Here is a 21,176-nt window from a genome sequence, read left to right as displayed (position 1 = left end):
ACACATTTATAAAACACTAATAAATAGTCTGACCATGCATACTTTACATAAAATGGTTGAATGGCGTACATAGTCTTAAAATTAAAATTGACATACAGATAGAAAGCCTTCCAATGAACATAATTATAATACAATATATTGAGAGGCATGCAGTGTGCCTGAATTTTGAAATTAAAATCGTTTAAAATTATTATATATAAAAAACTGAAGACTAGGCATGTTCTTTTTGACGTTCAGTGTATTGGAAGACTGTATGAAGTGGATGTAAAAGAAAATCTTGGTCTATTCGCTGTGATGAGAGGCATTATATAAAAGATGTACAGTGGAGGTTTTCAGATGATGTGGCCTTCTCATCATAATTCAGACACACTGCATGCCTCTCAATATATTGTATTATAATTATGTTCATTGGAAGGCTTTCTATCTGTATGTCAATTTTAATTTTAAGACTATGTACGCCATTCAACCATTTTATGTAAAGTATGCAAGGTCAGACTATTTACTAGTGTTTTATAAATGTGATTAAATAATATTTTCACCTAGTTCAAATTTTGTTTGTTAGAAAACTATCCTCTCACTTTGAGAGAGGAACAGAGATTGAGGGTTTTTGAGAATAAGGTCTTAGGAAAATATTTGGGGCTAAGAGGGATGAAGTTACAGGAGAATGGAGAAAGTTACACAACGCAGAGCTGCACGCATTGTATCCTTCACCTGATATAATTAGGAATATTAAATCCAGACGTTTGAGATGGGCAGGGCATGTAGCATGTATGGGCAAATCGAGAAATGCATATAGAGTGTTAGTTGGGAGGCCAGAGGGGAAAAGACCTTTGGGGAGGCCGAGACGTAGATGGGAAGATAATATTAAAATGGATTTGAGGGAGGTGGGATATGATGGTAGAGACTGGATTAATCTTGCTCAGGATAGGGACCAATGGCGGGCTTATGTGAGGGCGGCAATGAACCTCCGGGTTCCTTAAAAGCCAGTAAGTAAGTAAGTAAGAAAAATATCACCTGAAGATGACTTGAAATTAAGTCGAAAATATCCTTGACATATATTAACATTGTATCTTGATGTAACAGAATCCATTTTTGCCATCTTAACATGATAAGTGATTGACTGAAAAATAAAAAACTAATTTATATGATATTACTTAGTATCATTGTTTAATTTAAATTATTCAGAACTGGTTTTGCAGGACTCTAGTAGATACATTGTTATTTCTACAGTGTTGAAAATATCTTATCTTAGACAAGTCTGTGTAAATGAATTCCAATATGACTTTCTTTTCTTTTATTTTCAGTGAAAGTTGATCGAGAGAAGCAAAAAATATGTGTCGATGAATTAATGGAGGTGAGTATTTCAAGTTACTTTCTAATATTTTATCCTTAAATTTTAAATATAAATCTTCATGAAAGTGCTGAAAATTGAAAACAGGAGAAACTTCTACACGACTGAAGATAAGATGTTCAAAGTGAGACTTAACCACAGAATATGCTTTTCTTGAAAATTAACCCAGTTATTTTTAATATAGGGGCAGTTTTTATTTTTTTTATTTTTTTATTTTTTATTTTTTTTTATCTTCTTTTGCCTATTTTAAGGTTTAATGTCTTATTACGCTCTTTTGGATTTTGATGGAGATTTCTGCTATTATGTATGTATTAAATAAATCAGTACAGTGAAATATTGTGCTAATTGTGAATACAATATATTGAAAATATAAATGAAAACAATTTTTATTTTATAAATGGAGCACCTGTTACAAAAATTAAACGATATTTTTACATAATAGGAATCTCTATTGAGGATCTCACCCACATAAATACATTTACATTATTTGTAGTGACTTAAACTGATCAGTCGGCTGAGAGGGTTGGTGGGACCAGTTACTGTTATTGCACCTCACACCCAGAGGCAGTTGGTTTCTCTCACCTGAGAAGTTCAATTTCTAGAAATTCAAAAAAAACATTGCGTAGAGAGAGAAAAATAATAAATTCTCTGACAGATCGAATCATATTGAAAGCAGTTAGCAGGATGGCACATTAGTTTGTGCTTTTGTTACCGATATGAGTCCATCCACACAACAGCATGTTTTAAGTATACTCAGGTCACTTCAGTGGAAGTAGAACGATCTTTTTCAATGATGAAAAACATTCTCTCTGACAGGAGATAACTATGTCAGTTGAGAACTTTAAAAATTATCTTGTTGTAGCATGTAACCAAGAAAAACAAGAGCAAGTACCGTACTGAAATGTGGTTCATACTTACTTACTTACAAATGGCTTTTATGGAACCCGCAGGTTCATTGTCACCCTCACATAAGCCCACCATCGGTCCCTATCCTGTGCAAGATTAATCCAGTCTCTATCATCATATCCCACCTCCCTCAAATTCATTTTAATATTATCCTCCCATCTACGTCTCGACCTCCCCAAAGATCTTTTTCCCTCCGGTCTCCCAACTAACACACTTCATGCATTTCTGGATTCGCCCATATGTGCTACATGCCCTGCCCATCTCAAACGTCTGGATTTAATGTTGCTAATTATGTTAGGTGAAGAATACAATTCGTGCAGTTCTGTGTTGTGTAACTTTCTCTATTCTCCTGTAACTTAATCCCTTTTAGCCCCAAATATTTTTCCTAAGAACCTTATTCTCAAACACCCTTAATCTCTGTTCCTTTTTCAAAGTGAGAGTCCAAGTTTCACACCCATACAAAACAACCAGTAATATAACTGTTTTATAAATTCTGACTTTTAGATTTTTTGACAGTAGACTAGATGACAAAAGCTTCTCAACCGAATAACAACAGGCGTTTCCCATATTTATTCTGCATTTAATTTCCTCCCAAGTGTCATTTATAGAGGTGAAAATGTAGTTCATAGGTTTATTAAATGATATACATTAAATTACTATTTTGATGATTTTAGTGTCTATTTTCGTAATTTTTAAATGCCTATTTTTATTATTTTACTGCCTTTTTCCTGAATGATAAGTGCCTATTTTAACCAAAATAAATGCCTGAACTTCCGGACTCTAGTTGTATTGTATTGTATTGTTTATTAACATTCCATGGTATTCGTACATTGCTCCACACCTAGAATATGAAACAAGTCAAAAACTTAATACTACTATAAAGTCTTAATTTATAGTCACAGTCTAGTTGAAATATATACAGAAGTAGTTTACAATATAGTCTACTAGTACAACACAAAGTTTTAGTATCAATTTCATGAAGCGCTGTTGAATGTCATGAATTTACCTACAGAATAGAAGGCGTGAGAAATTACGAACTTACAGGAATACTGTTTGTTACTTACTTACTTACAAGTGGATTTTAAGAAACTCGGAGGTTCATTGCCGCCCTTACATAATTCCACCATCAGTCCCTATCCTACCATCATGTCCCACCTCCCTCAAATCTATTTTAATATTATCCTTCCATCTACGCCTTAACCTTTTCCAACTATGCATTTCTAGATTCACCCATGCATGCTACATGCCCTGCCATCTCAAACATCTGGATTTAATGTTCCTAATTATGTTAGGTGAAGAATACAGTGTGTGCAGTTCTGCATCGTCTAACTTTCAGTTATTTCGAGAGCAGACTGGATGATAAAAGCTTCTCAACCGAATAATAATACGCATTTTCCATATTTATTCTGTGTTTAATTTTCTCTCGAGTGTCATTTATGCTTGTTACTATTGTTCCAAGGTACTTGAATTTTTCCACCTTTTCAAAGAATAAATTTCAAATTTTTATATTTCCATTTCGTAGTATGTTCTGGTCACGAGACATAACCATATACTTTGTTTTTTCGGAATTTATACTTCCAAACATATCTCCTTACTTGCTTCAAGTAAAATTCCCATGTTTTCCCTAATCGTTTGTGGATTTTAGTGAAATCTAGGACTACTGTTACTAGGTACAGGCTAATAACTAAAATTTTTTTGGTATGCTAAGCCTCTTAAGAGCTTCGCCACTGATATTCGTGAAGACAAGTTTGCATCTACTGTAAAAGCTTCGTGGGATATTCTTTAAATGTGTGTGGTTGTGCATTTGTGTTAACACTGCAATTGGGTGTACTTCCAGTGGCAGTGATGTATCCCCAGTGGCTTGTTTTATAATTAAAAGGTAAAGCAAAACCATTTCTTTACATTTTCCTTAACATCCATTCAATGACTGTCGAAGGGGTAAAGATGAGAGTAAAATATATTTCAGGGGTGAAAACGTAGGGATGTGGTCTATGGTCAAGAAAAAATAACCATAATAGCACTGACTGCAGGCTAATATTTATATATGTTTTTACTGTCTGCTTTATTTTTCTAATTTGTTGGCAACACTGAATAAATCACGGGTGGTATAGTGCTTTAAGAATCTTGCAGGAGTATTTGAGATCTTGCTAAACAGCGAGACCTAGAACACAGGTTTTATTGACATTTCTTCAGTCCACTTTTTCAACTAAATTTGCAACAGAATCTTGTCAAAAATATATATATATTTCTCAATAATACCTACGTGAAGTCACGTCGCATTAAATTAAACTCTGTTATTCTGTGCACATTTTCAGGATGTAAGTGTGGACGAGCTAAGAGAGAACTTACCAGGACATCAACCTCGGTTTGTAGTATACAGTTATCGAATGGAACACGGGGATGGCCGTGTGTCGTATCCCATGTGCTTTATTTATATCACACCAAGAGGTAAGCTAATTTCTAAACTGTCAATATTTTAACCTGTGACGTCTTAAACTTCATAAGCTTCTCTGTAAAGAACTGGTATCATATTGAACTTTTGTAGATTTTTTAAGAAATATCACCAAAAGTGTAACATCTCTTTACTGACGACTGTTACAGCTTTTACACCCCTAATATCATCAATTTTCATTATGAATAGCATGTGAGTGCTAGTGGGAAATGATCTAGAGCAGGGGTGGGAAAAATGTTAGGGGCTCAACACGAGCAGTAAGACTGGTCTGAAACAGCAGCTCTGAACATTGGAAAGAGATAGCTCTTATCTACAGTGATGGATTTACAGCAGACATGTTCATTTGTACTGCTTACTACTGCTTGATTGTCCAGACAGGAAAAGAGTGGTATGTACTGCAGGAGGGGAAGCAAGTTGTTTTCAATCTTTAGTAGGACAGGAATTCCTGTCCTCACCAAGACGGAATGCTTAATACTAGTACTGCCCTCTGTAGTAGGTATAGGTGAGTGTGATTGTATTGCTCCAAAAAAGGAAGAAAATTTTCTGTTGCTTGCGCCATCATTGTTTTGTTAAAACAGTATAGCAAGTGTGCTCAGTTTATGGAAGTAGGCGTAGCCCTAAATTAAAACGTCCTGTCCATTTCATTTATTATACATTTTCGATGTGATGATGGCGATGCAAGTATCTGTATAAAGTAACTGAAGAGATCGACCAATGTGTTAAAGGAACATAACTGAACATAATATTATCTATCAAAATTTAATGTACTATTAAACAAACAATAATATACCTACGCAAGCGGAAATAATAATCATAACTAGAGACCAGATTTTTAGGTTTTTAAAAAGACCATTTTAGGTTTCTGGAATAGGTGAAAACAGGTTTTTTTTTACGTTTTATGTCCAACGTGTGAAAGGGGTCGCAAAAACTACCCATGTTGAAATTATAATATATTGTTTCCTGCAGATTGAAGAAACAAAGCATTTTGCCTCGACGAAGTTACCTAACCTCTGTATAGTACAAGGTCTTCATAATCTGCACTTATATCTTCCAGTAGTTTTTTAAACTGTGGATACACTGATGTGAAATTTTGTCATTTTTGGTCAAAAAATCGATTGTTTGTTTTTATCTTTAAAAAATTTTTTATGATCTAAAGATGTCCTCTGCCAATTTTCATGGCCACACGACTGGCATAACAGCTGTTTAGGGCCACATTTTTAAAAGGCTGCGCGCTCTGACTGGTAATTTAAATGCCCTGTCCACATCCACCACTCTGAATTCTGCGACCATTTTGGATATTACGCTGTATTTCATACATTATATAGAGCACAACTCTTGTCTAAAGGAAAATTTCACTTGTTGTTAGTAGCCAGAAGGTGTTTTCCATGCTTGGTTTTTGTTTGTAACACAAGAAATATTTGCAAGTTTCTAACAGTTTTATTGTTAGTGTTATAATAGTGTCTACAGTCTATAGTGATTTGTAAATAGTAGTTATCTAGTAGAGTGTTTTCATAAGTGTACTTTTTTTTTTTTTTCAGTTGTCTTTATTTACTAGTGTAGGTTAGGTGTGCAAAGCGTGGTAGTGTAGCCTATATAAGAGTAAGTTCTGCATACAATAAGCAAAGCCTATATATTTCAAAATGCCTAGAAAATAAAGAGACAGATATCTTGTTTCTCAGACTTAAAAAAAAAAAGATGAAAATAACTGTGGTAATAGTGATTGTAATGGTATAGGCCCAAATTATATTACCAAGCATGTAGGCCTACAAGTTGTGGCTAATGAAACTCAAAATGAATACAAATCAAACCAGAACTTGCGACAGAAATATTTGGAAAGGAATTTCCCTGAAGTGATAGTTCAGGGCACTGCAGAAAGGAAATACAGTATTATTGATAGCAGCATTCTCACCAATTTATTTCTGGTGTGTTGTGTTCTGAATGTCACAATAAATCACTTTCTATAGATATTGGGAATGGTTATGGGTTTGCACACAACTTAAAAATTGTCTGCAGTGAGTGTAAATTCCCAAAGAAATCAACAGTTTTCATATCTAAACCCATTGAAGATGAAATTTCCAATAGGCCTGGATTTGATATCAATCAGAGAATGGCACATGCCTTCTTGCAGTTTGGAAAAGGGCATGCTGCAATAAAATCATTTGCAATGGTTATGAATGTCACCCATGTCAGATTATTCATACTATGGTCATGTGAAGAAAATTGCCCAAGCTGTCAATACTACAACTGAGATTTTACTGCAGGGTGCTCGCAGTGAAGTCGCCAAGGCATATAGGTAATTGACACGACTGATATTCTGGACTTATCAGTAAGCTATGATTCAACATGGCTCACCAGAGGTCATAAATCACAGTATGGTGTGGCTGTGTAATCGACATCCTCACAGGGTATGTAGTTGATTTTCAGGTGATGTCTAAATTTTGTTGTGTTTGTAAATTAACTGCAAAGGATCTTGGAGCAGAATCACCAGAATTCAACATATGGATAGAAGATCATAGTGAAGTATGTGAAATATATCATACTGAATGCTGCAGTGTTGTTGTGGGAATGATCACCTACCTATGGTTTTCGCTACACCACTGCACTTAGTGATGGTGATGCGAAAACTGTCAGCAAACTCGGTGAGGTGAAACCATATGGTGAAGAGAGGCAAGAATGTGTGAACCATGTTGGCAAAAGGTTAGGTTGCACTTCGGAATGTTGTCACCCTGTGACATGCACAGGGTGTATGTCTTGGCGGCAAGGGTCATGATACTAAAAAGCAGTCCACTATAGAGAAATTGCAGCGTTATTACAGAAACGCCATTATAAATAATCTAGGGAATGTGGAAAAAAAATGAAAACAGCTATGTATGCAACTCTGTTTCATAGTACATATTTCCACAGATCAAAAACCACAGCATACAAAATGTCCCCCTATTGTAATATCATAGTGTTTATATAATCAAGCCTGGCTGAGGGAAAGAATTCAATTCCTCATTCTAAAGGTGTGGGCATTCCATTGAAAGAGCCATACCTGTGCAAGATTTTGCCTGTTTATCAAAGACTTGCTACTGACTCTCTCTTGCAAAGATGTGTGATGGGAAGAACCCAAAATGCAAATGAGAGCTTGCACCATATGATCTGGACAGGTGTCCGAAGGAAATATTTGTTTCCAAGCGACATGTTGCAATAGCTGTGGGCCAAGCAGTATGCGACTACAACCACGGAACCACATACACAACAACAAAAACACAAGAAACAGCTGGAATGTCACCTGGTACAATAACAATTGCATTAGGAGCTATGAGAGACAGCGAGCGAAAGAGGCATGGCGAAAGATGATCAACTGCGACATTCCAGGAAGCTCGAAGGAGAGTGAAACGAGCCAGGATTAGGTTAGAAGAAGCTACCAAGAAGAAAGAAGGTCCTTCTTACAAGGCTGGAGCTTTCTAAATGTGAGTTTTGACAAACAGCGTGTGTTTACTTTCATTATCATCATTCCAAACTTTGAAATCAATTTTCTCCACTTTCATTTTCTGTAAATTTAGCTACTCTTTCTATAAATTTTGTACTACATGCATGATTTTTTGTAGAGGTTTTTGAATGTGTTCTTAACAAAACTTACTATCAGGATTGTACCTAACACATATTTTTTTTAATATTAATTTTTTATGCTCGAGCTGAATTTTTTTCTTCTGTTTTTACATTTTAATGCAAAAAATATTTTTTATTATTGTTTTAGTAAAATAAAAAAAAATTGTATATATAAATTCCACAAGGGTAGCTGCCCTTCAGTAAGGGTTGCCAGAAGACACAGCACACTAAACAAATAAAAATAAACATTTGTGTGATGATTGTTATTTTCAAATGGAAGCTACCCTTGGGAAAGTACGTTTATTCAATAATTATTAGTAATCAGATAGAATATAAAGAAATTTAGGTGTACAGGTTGCGTAAAATCTGAACAGAATATTTCATTACGTCTACAGCAATAATTTTCAAAATTTTTGAAGGAATTCAACTGAGAATTTTGGAATTGTTCCCTTTGCTCCGAACAATAACCCAAATACTTCAATCTGTCCTTGTATATGATAATAATCCCTGAAGTATTCAATTGTAAGGTCATAGATGGTCTTCTTTTCTTCATGTACTGCTATGGGTTGTTCAACTGCAGTTTCAAAGTGCACAGTGGGTTCGATGATAATTGCTGTGTCATTTCCTCTATTAATGGCAATGATGTCAACTCGCCAAGAACTTCCATCTTTTACAAGACAGTGGACTTCTTGGTGAACCTCGTAGAAGGAAGACTTTTAGCAATAAGTTCTTGTATTGCATGGTGTCTAGTATTCTGGATGAGAGTTCCATGTTGGCAGAATCCCAGAATGTGGGATAAGGTTTCTATCTCAGTGCAATGTCTGCACTGGGAGCCATCCTGAGATCGACCTGGGATGGCACGCACGTTTGACACTTGTCCTATCATTTTAATTGCCTCCTTTCACTCAGATACAGAGAGACCATCTCTTGTTTTTATCCAACGGTTAGCTAGCGTGTATTCCTGAAATAATGACACATCTCTGCCTTTCTGCTTGAGTGTGCATCATTTTTTATATTCCTCATCTCTTAATATATTTCTCAACGTTGTACTAGTTATTTTTTTAGTTTCTGCAAGCAATTGTTCTCTTTTTATGCTCAATTTATTAAGACAGTTATTAGCCGCGGGTTCTAGATTTCTTGATGCATTAACATGACAGTTATTAATGGTTTCCAATGTAAGGCAGTTATTATACCGTTGAAGTAAGTTTTGTTTCTGAGGGTCTGACAAGTATGTAAACAAAATTTCAGGCCAAAATACTTGAATCTGTGGGAGGAGTAACAATTATTGAAAACCTAAATTTAAACAATTTGAAATTACAAAATTATTAATAATTCATACATTTATGCACCAAATGAGATGAAATTTTGTACAGAGACTATTTATATGCAGCAGGACAACTGTAAAAATTTCAGAGTTCTACCTATAATAGCTTAAAAAATTGAAATATCATATCAGTGTACCCTTAATGAATTTTATTGTATTTTGTTTGCTGTACTGATCACTGCATCCGTAACATGTTTCAGATTTAAAGTTTTTTGCATATAAGGCTTTCTGGTGTATTAATGCAATGGAACATGATAGTTTTTCATCACATCCAGTTTGATAGTTTTTCATCACATCCAGTTTCTTTAAAAAATGACACCAATCTGCTGAGGAATCCTTTTTCCCCTCCAACCATAGCTGGTGCGTCATCGGTGGCGATTGACGTGAGTGATTGTGAGACAGCCAACATGCGAAAGATTTTGTGATCCAAACCGGAAGTTAGCTCCAATCTGTAGCTGAGATCATGCTAAGCATGTGTTATTGATTGTTCTATTTATTTATGGTTTCTTACAATCCTTTATATGTCCATTTAGTCTTTCTTGGTGTTTTAGTCTTAATATATTCAATATATTTAGGCATATCAATTCAGTTCACAGAAGAGTGATAAACATAAACATCTGTAAGCTCAGGATGAGAGACATGGGTATTCCTTGTGGTTTGTTCAGAGATAATTAGATGGGTATACGACTTGGAAACCTACAGACAGGAAACAGAGCTCCATTATCGCCAAGAATCATCTGAACACAGAAAATTACACTGACAAAATCGCTATTATCTATCACAGTGATTTTTTTCGGAGCTGTGACAGTAAAACGCTGTCACATCCAACCTCTATTCCAACAATAAAAGCGAGTCACCATAGACTATGCTTGAGATATATTAGATATATGCTGCATTACACCCAGAGTGTAAATCACAAACGTTTTTTCTTAAATTACAAAAAATAAAATAAAAGAAGAACCCATTGGAAAAAAATAAATTATTCTGACAGCCAAGTTGCCGTTCAAAATTGCTAATTATATGAAGTTGAGTACCGTAATCCAGAATTGTATACCAGACATTCCTTCTAGCATTCATCTGCCACATTACTATATAATATGACTTATTTAATTCAAAGATAATTGATAATGATGATGATCATCAGGTTCATTTTAAAGGCATTTATCTATTTGAAAGAACTGTAATATTTTTTAATTTTTCAGAAATTAGATATTGTTTAAATTGTTGAAAAACTATGTAATATCATAAGAGTAATGAACTTCTTGTCATTTTAGGCACGAACAGCCATTGACTAATACCCGCACATTCGTTCAAGATCAGGGAGAATGCAACAGAATTTTACTTACTAGCCGTACCCGCGTGCTTCGCTGCACTTGTTATAAATAAATGTCATTGACTTAAATCTGTTGTATTTCCAAACACAGCTTTGTTATTGTTAGTGAATAATTAAATTTATTATCAATTATAAACCGTTTGCTCCTGAATTACTTTCAAAGTTGTATTTAGAACTATGAATATAACTGTTATTACCATGCAATAGCTTCTGGAGTTGTTCGATTAATTCTACTTTTAAGCTTGGTATTATGTTAGACCTAACAGCATTTGAAATAGAATATATTTGTGAGAACTGAAGGTTGTTACTCTCAGCTGGAAGAAGGCTTTGTCACCAAATGCTACCATTTGAAATAAGGTGTTGTACTGCCCTATATTATTTAAAATGTGTGTTGATAACGGATGTATTACTATAAGTACCTACCTAAGTTTTTAATTGGTTGTGGGGGCTCTTGATTCTCAGGAAGAAAAACTTTTCCAGCAGCGCAACATATTCAAGACTAATTTACAAACATGTTAAACGAATTATTCTTGCAAAGAAAACAGATGCTCCCTACACCAAATAGTCGTATTTCAATTATGTAATTACTTCATAGTTTCATCTGGTATTGTATAACGCTATGACTGAAATATCTATGTTGTTAATTGTTTTATTGTAACATTCAGTCATAACTGACCGAGTATATAAGCTCTCGCGCTCAGAGGAGTGGAGTTTGGGGTTTGTGATGGCCTACAAACCACAAGTGATGCTAAAGATGTTTCTTTGTTAATTATTCAATATGGATATTGTGCACTACATAGAACTGTTACCTATTAAGTATACATTACCGTAGCTCACCCAAATACGTAATTAAGCAATAAAAATATGTACTGTTATGTTACTGAATAATTAATACTTAATATGTACCACGTGTATATTTATAAAATTATTCCATCTCCGACTTTCATTCTTTCATAAAAAAAAACGCAACATAAATCAGACATCAAATTTCAGTACGGTACCTCCAAATAGGATTAAATTTAACTGCAGTACATATAGCTAATTATTAGTTTCGACAGTATATAAAGTTTTCTGTTTAGTCTTACCTTATATGAATTTGTGTCCAGTCCTCGATTCACTCATGAGCTTCTGTAATGACATAAAATCTACGTCCATCTAAAGGAACTACACTTCACAATGATGAAAGAATTATTTAAATCTATTAAATAGTTTCTTGAGATTGCCTCATACAAACACACAAACATTCTCTCTTTATAATATAATAATATTTAGTATATTATAAACACATCCTATCATCCGTATATTAATCCGATTGTTGTCCAAGGACTCCAAGGCCTCCTTAAATGCAGATTCATTTGTTTCATCTTTATTACTCGTATATTAATCTGACGTGGCCATGATATAAAAAAGCATTGTTACTATCTCGCGATATGGTAATGCAGAATTCCTGCATGGAAATATGTACTTCAGTACATCACAGTCCTATCAAAATTTTGCATAGAATAAAACTTATCGGAAATCATTTTTAAAGAAACTTTTGTTATGTAATATCTTTCATAGAATTCAATAATAAGCGAGATATTTCGATTTATTTAATTAAGGCCCCCTTATAAGCCCCCCCTTGTAAATAAAGTATTTTGAATGACATATAGCCTAAAATCTAAGTTACAGCGAACGTAATGTATATCCCAATTTTCATATAAATTGGTTCAGCCATTATCGCGTGAAAAGGTAACAAACATCCAGATAGACAGACATTAAAAAAAACGATTTTCGGTCTCAGGATGGTTAATTATACATGTTAACACCAATTATTTTTGGACAATCGAAAATTACCAGAAAAATTATGGTTACAGATTTATTATTAGTATAGATTACTTGAACTTGGTTTTAAGATAATATCGAAATCAGTAAATTTAATATTCAAGAATAATCGCATTTTTAAAGAGAAAGAAGGTTGGCGTTAATATTTGCCATTGCTTGGCCATGCCATCGAGATGAGCTAACTAATTTATTAACAGACATCAGTGAAGACATACAGTCATCCTTACTTGTATGCAAACGAGAATCGAAAACGCAAGTGAATCGTATGTTGACTGTTCTTAAATATTGATGGAGTCTGATTTGAAGACCAATGATTCTACAATACCCTAGAGTTATAAAATAGTAGTTTACGCCCAATTTTGGGGACTATAATGCATTGATTACTGACTGGTACTACATAAATATTTTTTTTTATTTTCCTCGTCATCGGCGTCGTCATCATCATTATTATCATAATCAATAATTCTTTTATTGTATTTGTTTTTAACTCTGTTTCCACTTTACCATTGATTGCCACTTTGTGCTCCATGGCATTAGAAACTTTCTTGCCTCGTGACAAATGGGAGTACAACCAGTGGCGGCCGAAGGCCATTCTGTCAAGTGGGGCACAACCTTAATGATGAATCCTGAAAATTAAAAACATATAAAACCAATTTATGTGCACTAACCTTTCTAATTTTTGTAGATGAGCTCCATTTTTCGGTTCTTTCTGCGAGCAAAAACCTCTATAACTCTATTGTTGAAGTTCGGAATAGAATGTAGCATCTTTCAATTGAGAGCACTGCTACCCCCAGAGGAAAGTTAAATGGAATTCTAAGTGTAATTCACAGAAATGTGCTGATTCTCACTCGTTCGTACTCACAGATCACGCAACTGCCTGTCTTTTTACTACTGCAGCACTAGACTTGGGGAAACTCAGTTGAAAACTGTAGTGTGCACTGAAGGCGACAAAACGCCCGCCAAGATTCTCTATTGTCAGTGACAAAGCTTTTTGAGAACTGCCAACTTCATGTATTTAATGTAAACTTTCTTTTTTGGATACGATGGAAGCATTAAAGTTTACAGAGAGCATTAACAACATAACTGTGACAAATGAATATATATATACAGTACATACAAAGTGATTTATACAATGAATCGAGCTTCTAAATTAATAAACTTACATTTAACGTTTTTCATGTCAAGTTTAGCTGTAAAATGTTGTCTGCTATGCAGCAAGTATCAACACCCCTAAAAATGGCACGCAGCTAATTGGAGTGTTCCTAAACTAAAGAGACTTGGTGGGCACGGAAAATACAGTGCCCAAAGACACACGGTCTGAGGCAAAGAGCTCTGCCTTCCTACAACTCACACCCCCATCCCTTCCTCGTCCATTGCTGGGCACGAGAAGAGAGAGCCCATTTTATTACCTGCTCAGAAAACTTGGGTTTCGTAGACTACTACAGATTCTGAAAACATTAGTAGCAATCAAAATGTGAAACTCTTTAAGTTATCATTTCATAATGCAATTAAATTGTATTATAATATCGTCATAATACGATAATAAAAATCATTGGGAGGGCACGTGCCCATGTGCGCCTTAATAAAAGCTGCCTCTGAGTCCAACTCAGCCAGTTGCGATATTTTTCAGACATATGGCATCTTTGTAGTGGGAGGTTGGTTGATGATACTATGAAACCATGTGATAGTGAAGGGTTACAGAACTGAGAAGGAAGTGGGTTTTGTAATAGGTACTATCCTGGCATTATCTGGAGAGACTTAGAAACCACGAAAAACCCAAGTCATGATAGTCTTTGAATCAAACCCCGAATATAAGACAGGTGTTTTAACTCCCTACGCCAGTGGTTGTCAACTGCGGTGTATTGGTGCGCGGGCACAGTTCCAGGGCAAGTGCATTGCTGGAGCGAGCAGCATAGCAGTACCCATCAAGGTCTTACGAATAACGGTGGCAGCTAGACGGTTTCATGACTTGAACCTGAGATTCCATGATTTGGAAAGTCTTGAATGTGTTTTTTAAATATTCGGGACTCCATATTCCATGGAGATTGATTGTGTTTCAACTGAATTGCTGTTGGAACTCTTGGCTCTACAATGTGATCGGAAATTGAAGGAGAAATTTGCAACCAAGAAAAGTTTGTGTGACTTTTATAACAATCTTCCACAGGTCCGATTTCCACGATTGCACAGACATACTGCTCGAATCTTGTGCTTCTTTAGGTCAACATACATTTGCGAACAGCACTGCTACTTACAGACCTGTGACTAAATCTACGTATTACTCTGTGAAGAGATTTATTAAATCTACATACTTAGACTTCAACAAACAAAATTTGATAACTCAATCCCAAGGGAAAAAATGGAACTCTGCATCAAAATCCACAGTTAATTCCCGATTTACCACGAAAATCGTCTGTAGCTGCATTTAGATTGGCAACAGGCCATGATTGTTTGGCCAAACACCTGCATAGAATTGGAATATATTAGTCCCCTAACTGCCCATTGTGCAACTCAAACCAAGAAATGGATTCGGAGCACCTCAAAATCTGTGCTTCAGTGGCTGGTCATGATATCTTTGAAAAATATTGGAGTGCAAGAGGTCAAATGACTTTATTGTCAAATGCCTGGCATTAGAAAACAACAACATTTGCGAACAGTTTTTTTCTTTGATGAAAATTAACAAACTTCGACATAGAAATCAACTGTCAGATCACAATTTAAAATGTGCACTGAGACTGTGCACCACTCATTGTTTCCAAACATTGAGAAGTCTGTGGGTGAAAGAGAATTAAAAAAATCCCGAAAAATAGCTGCCATTGTTGAGTAAACTTCTATTCGTGTTTCACAAATAGTAGCAATATTTATGTTTATTCTCTTTCTTTCATAAACATTTATAGTTTCTCATTTCAATTATTTATCTCCTTTCAAACCTAAAATAGTACCATTCATTATATTCATGGTTTAGTTAATGCATATTTATGTATGTAGTGGCAATCGGTATTTAATTAAAAAATATATACAAGGTTTATATTAATTTGAATATTAAGTATTATACATCTTGATTACACAACTTTTAACACTGTATCACTTCGGAATATGTATTATATGTCTTTCTCGTGTTAAATTCTATTGTACCTGGTTAACATGTTTCGGCCTGTAACGGGCCTTCTTCAGAACTGGTTGTTGCTGGTCTTGGCACCTTTTGTTTTGTTTCTTGTGGGGGTGTGTTTGTGTAGTGTAATGTGGAGTCAAAGAGTGTGTGTTCTGAAATTGAGTTGTGTGTTGAGAATTTCATTAGAACAATACGAAATATACAGAAACACAAAAACACATCCAGATGAAATTCTCAACACACAACTCAATTTCAGAACACACATATTCTTTGACTCCACATTACACTACACAAACACATTCTCACAGGAAACAAAATAAAAGGCGCCAAGACCAGCAACAACCAGTTCTGAAGAAGGCCCATAACATGCCGAAACATGTTAACCGGGTATGATAGAATTTAACACGAGAAAGACATATATTACATATTCCGAAATTAAGTATTAATTGAAATTGTGCCAGTAATATGTAACAATTGTGTTGCTGCTATTTAATATCTTATTCTGTTTGCATATGTTAAATATTTTAATGCAATAATAAAGTTAATGTTAATTTATTCAAATCATGTCCAATGTCTTGCTCATTATTCATTAAAAGCAAACACACCGCCACTGCACCTCTGCTTCATTACCACACACTCGGTTGTTCAGGGCAAGCAAGCGAGCTAGGGAGACGCACGGTGCAAATCAGTTGATGACCATTGCCCTACACTGTCGTGCTTGGTTGCTTTGTTAATTTTTTCTTAATATTTTGACAGATAGTCAGATGGAGCTTCAGATTATGTATGCTGGGACAAAGCTGGCATTGCAAAAGGAAGCAGATCTCACACGGGTGTATGAGGTTCGAGAGCTGGATGAACTGACGGAGCAATGGCTTCAGGAGAAACTCAGTAAATGAATGGCCGAAGGTTAAGGAAGGATGAGAGATTTAGAAATAGTGAGAGTTCAGTTGGAATGATCTAGTTAATATGCACTGAGTGCATCCCATTCGAAGGCATTTCTTGAGATATTTTATAAGAATAAGTAACAATCCTCAGAACACTTATAATTAAATTTTACATAGTAAAACCATTGTATGTATTTGAGTGATTTTTATACTGTGTTATGGAATGAAATGAAATGAAACTAGTGTAAACATTCCTTGAAGACTTTGAGCTGCAGTGTTTTCATCATATTACCATTTTTTTTTTTTTTTTGCAGGCTGTAATCTGACTAAATCACAGATCCAGCTGATCACGTGTGTAAAAGTTTATAGATTCTTAATATTCCAAATCTTAGTAAAAAATAATATTAAAAAAGCGAATGTGATTCTTATGGGATTATACAAAACAATTCAAGATAAGTACGATAGTAATAAAATCATATCAAAACATAACTCAGCGGAATATAGAATATATGATCTCATTCTTATCTCTTGTGTGAAGTACGTGAAATTCCAAATTACTTCTGTATATGGTCAGAAGATGGCACTATAGAAAGTAGTAACACAATGAAACCACTGCTGCTTAAAAAGTTTATAAAAGTTTCGAAATAATGGACTAAATTCATTACTACATGACCTAAGTATGTGCAGTTTTAATGCAATTATTATTGCATTGCAATAGTTCAGGGATATAATAAGTGAGGAGGGGTAGCAAACAATTGGGGCTTTTAGCATATGTCAAGACATTTCTCTGAAATTTTGGAACTACTCACAGTTTCCACCATGAGAATTGTATCACCCAACTCAAATGTTCAAACATTAAGAAATATTTAAGATATAATTTCATATGTACCTTATAATTCGTTCAGGGAATGCCGATTGTCCTGTGAAACTTCGGCTTTTTTTTTAGCTTAGGTAAACTAATTGAACATTATACAACATTTTTTGAAACCAGTATAGAGCTTGTCTAGAAATTGTTTTCATTTTTCTGTTTCAATTCCATTTCCAGAATGGCACTAGATCTGACGTGTTCATAAAATATAATAACCTACTTTTGATGCTGTAAGTAGTGTGAAATTTGAGTCATACTCGTATATTAACCTAGATGAGTATTTCGTTATCAAAGATTCTTTAGATTACAATTTATAAACAGTGATGATAACCAGATTTTAATAGAAAATAGGCGACAGTTTTGAAGAATATGGGCAATGAAGTGCAAAATTTTTCCACATTAATATGTTCTTGTTTAAACTTAGCAGTTTCAAATTAATTTGTAGAAATGGTTGTTTCCTCAAATGTTCTTGAAGTGGAAAGATAATAAGCAACTCCCGTACAATTTAATTGATACAGAATTACCGATTTAAATAAATTTGTCTTCTATGTCTTACAAACATTTATTCCATTCATTGTAATAATAACTTGTTGAAGAATGCAATGGGTCAGGAAGTAACAAATTAAAATTTTAAATTTGATCCCGAAATTGTATATATAAACCAACTTTTTTTAACTCATTACAAATAATGATTTCGTTGATAGATATTTACTTGTATATGTTTCTGTTCCTTATTCTAGTCTGAGATATCTATCAATCCTGCTGACTGATTCTCAGAGAAATGTCTCACTACATTTAAAAGAAATCAAAATTATCTTATCAACCAAGTCATAAAAGCTTGAACTCTAATGCATTATACTAGAGTCCGTAAAAATACTGCTCTTTGAACTCAGGTCATGTGGAAATTTGTTTCAGGGCATGATAAGTTCCTAATATATCACATAAATTCATGACAGTGATGGTAGTGTGAAAAGTGACAAACTCATTTGTGTGTATAAAGCTAGAGCTGCTGATTAAACAGAAATACGATTTCTTATCATAAATAATGTATTACATATACATATACATATACAAATATAATTCTCTCTGAACGTCCCATCCCTTTCATTTTGGAATGATAGTGTTGTTGCTTCTATTCCTTCGCCTTCATATGCCATGGTAGAAATTCACTCGTTATTTGTTCCATTGTGCTTGGTTTTTTGTATTATAGAAACGTATCTAGTTTTCGAAGTTTAAATTTTTGATAGACTGTACAAGAAAGAAACTGAATTGTTTTTAGTGGACGAATATTCGTATTTCAGATTAAAATTTATGAAAGATACAAAGAAGAACTATACATTTCTTGTATGTAGTAGATAGCTGTGTGTACACATTTAGAACATGCATCAATTCTAAATTATATTATCCCTTAAGATTTATAACTATTTCCTCTTTAATTACAGTGGTATATTCATTGTACAATATGTATATAACTCTGGCCATTGGCTTAAAGACGAGTCATTCATATAAAATCACGTATCTTTTTTTATTTACATTATGTGAGTTTTATATACATATTTCAGCCATGTTCCTGATCTCTCCATAATTTTGACTATTTTATATTATACAGGATTGGGCATGAATAACCGACTCACCTCATCTTGTCAGATATTCACACTCATCTGGTCTGAAACTGTTCTTTCTCTTATACTGAAACCATTCTTGAGATGAGGCAGGGCGATTATTCATGCCCAACCCTGTATTATATTCATGACTCCCATATGGGACTGGTGGCCACCCAACATCGTGATAAATTTGGGAAGCTATAATAGATAGTGAACTCTGGTTTTGTGGCTGAGGGGATCATCGTGCTGACTACACGTTATCCCCTTACTGGTTGGATGATCGTTCACCTCTGTTGAGGCATGTGGACGTGGTGCCAACGCCTGTTGGTTGGCTTTGGCCCTTCATGGGCTGTAGTGCCACGGATTATATATTTTTTATTATATTATTATTCATTAATCCCTTTTATTTATTATATTGTACACAGCAATCTGTGTCCATAAATTATTTTTAAAATTATTAATATGATAGGTAATATTTTACCACCGAATATGTTCAAAAGCTAAGTGCCATATGGAAATACTTTTCACAGTGAATTATTTCTAAAAGTTGTAAATATAACAAAGATAAACATATTCCCTTGATTGTGGGCTATTGTAAAAGCCTTTTCATTTAAAATTCTAACCATCTATGTATATACATAATGTAATAATATAAAGAGAAACTTCTGTTTGTCATACAACACAGGAAAACTTAATGATTTAGATGTTGTATATCTGAAATATTAAAAGAAAAAGTCTGTTCCTGCTTAAATTACTGAGTTATGTTGCGATTCAGTTTCATGTTGTAAGTCTCATTTTCTTAGTATAAGTGTGAAAGCATTTGATAAGATCACATAGAAACAAATGGGCAGGTTTGAAAGATAATGAGTTCGAATTCAAATGGTTGAATGTAAAGAGTCTATCACGAGGACTGTTGCTGTACAGCCTTCTAAACTGCACCAGTGATAGGTAGCTTACTAGCAGTAAGGGCAGATGATTGTTGCCAGTTTTATTGGGTTGATGTTAAAGTTCGTAGCACTTTTTTCGCTGTGACAAAAGTTATTTGAAATAAATAGAAGACAGAAATGAATCAGTAATATATTATTCTCCTACATTATCTATGATTCTGCCAAAACTGGAGTAATTTTTCGATTCCTCATCTGGAGAAATCTGCTGGTTTGGAGCAAGCCAAGTTTGTAAGGCATCTTCGTTATCAAAGGAGGTCCCTTGAAGATTGTCGGATAGAGAAAGAAAAAGGTGGAAATCTGAGGGAGCAAGATTGGGAGAATATGGGGGTTGTGGGAGCAACTCCCAAGCAAGCTTCTGGATAGCTGCTTTCGTCACGTTCCTGGAGTGCAGGCATGCATTGATGTGTTGCAGCAGCACTTGACGCAGTCTTCCCGGTCGTTTCTCTTCAATTGCGGCTGCAAGGTGTCTGAGCGTTGGAAATGTTACATTCCTGAGAAGCAATTTGTAGAACATGACACCTTCTTTATCCCAACAGACACATAACATCTTCTCCTGTGGATGGACAATAACTTTTGTGCAGAATGTTGTGTGTTGCAATGGCAGAACGTTTTCTTGCTTGGCTTTCTCCGATGGCATTCTCCCCATACACAGTACATGTGTTTCGAGCAGTCTCTGCTGCCTTTGCTGCTCTATTAAACTCAAATAGAAGAATATTTCGGAAGTGTTCTTTTTTTTTTTTTTTCCACTTACCACTCCATCTCCTTTAGCCCACAAATAGCACAACATTTTTTCAAATCAAAATTTAAGGCGTATTTACAAACATAACCTTCCAAATAAAAAATTACAAACTATAAACAATCTCTTAACAATGCAGCATTGTGATGATGAACGAAAATGCTACGAACTTGTGCATAAACCCAATAATTATCTTTTGTCTATGTAAGCAACCAGTCATGAGACTGAATCAGGTTTCTCTGCA

General features: G+C 34.6%; 1 protein-coding gene across 1 annotated transcript in view; it reads left to right on the top strand.

Moving 5' to 3' along the window:
- The window catches only part of GMF (Glia maturation factor), a 79,535-nt gene extending 58,596 nt beyond the window's left edge, over nucleotides 1-20,939 (top strand). Inside the window, exons 3-5 of the mRNA XM_069820689.1 lie at nucleotides 1,305-1,354; nucleotides 4,573-4,705; nucleotides 16,650-20,939. Coding sequence (XP_069676790.1) covers nucleotides 1,305-1,354; nucleotides 4,573-4,705; nucleotides 16,650-16,789 — 323 coding nt within the window. The 3' untranslated portion in view covers nucleotides 16,790-20,939. The remainder of the gene's footprint in view (nucleotides 1-1,304; nucleotides 1,355-4,572; nucleotides 4,706-16,649) is intronic.
- The last annotated feature ends 237 nt before the right edge of the window (nucleotides 20,940-21,176 follow it).

The sequence above is a fragment of the Periplaneta americana genome, chromosome 3, assembly GCF_040183065.1.
Source record: "Periplaneta americana isolate PAMFEO1 chromosome 3, P.americana_PAMFEO1_priV1, whole genome shotgun sequence".
NCBI classification, from domain to species: domain Eukaryota; kingdom Metazoa; phylum Arthropoda; class Insecta; order Blattodea; family Blattidae; genus Periplaneta; species Periplaneta americana.
The sequence above is the reverse complement of the archived record's forward strand: the minus strand, read 5'-3'. Positions and strand labels throughout refer to the sequence as shown.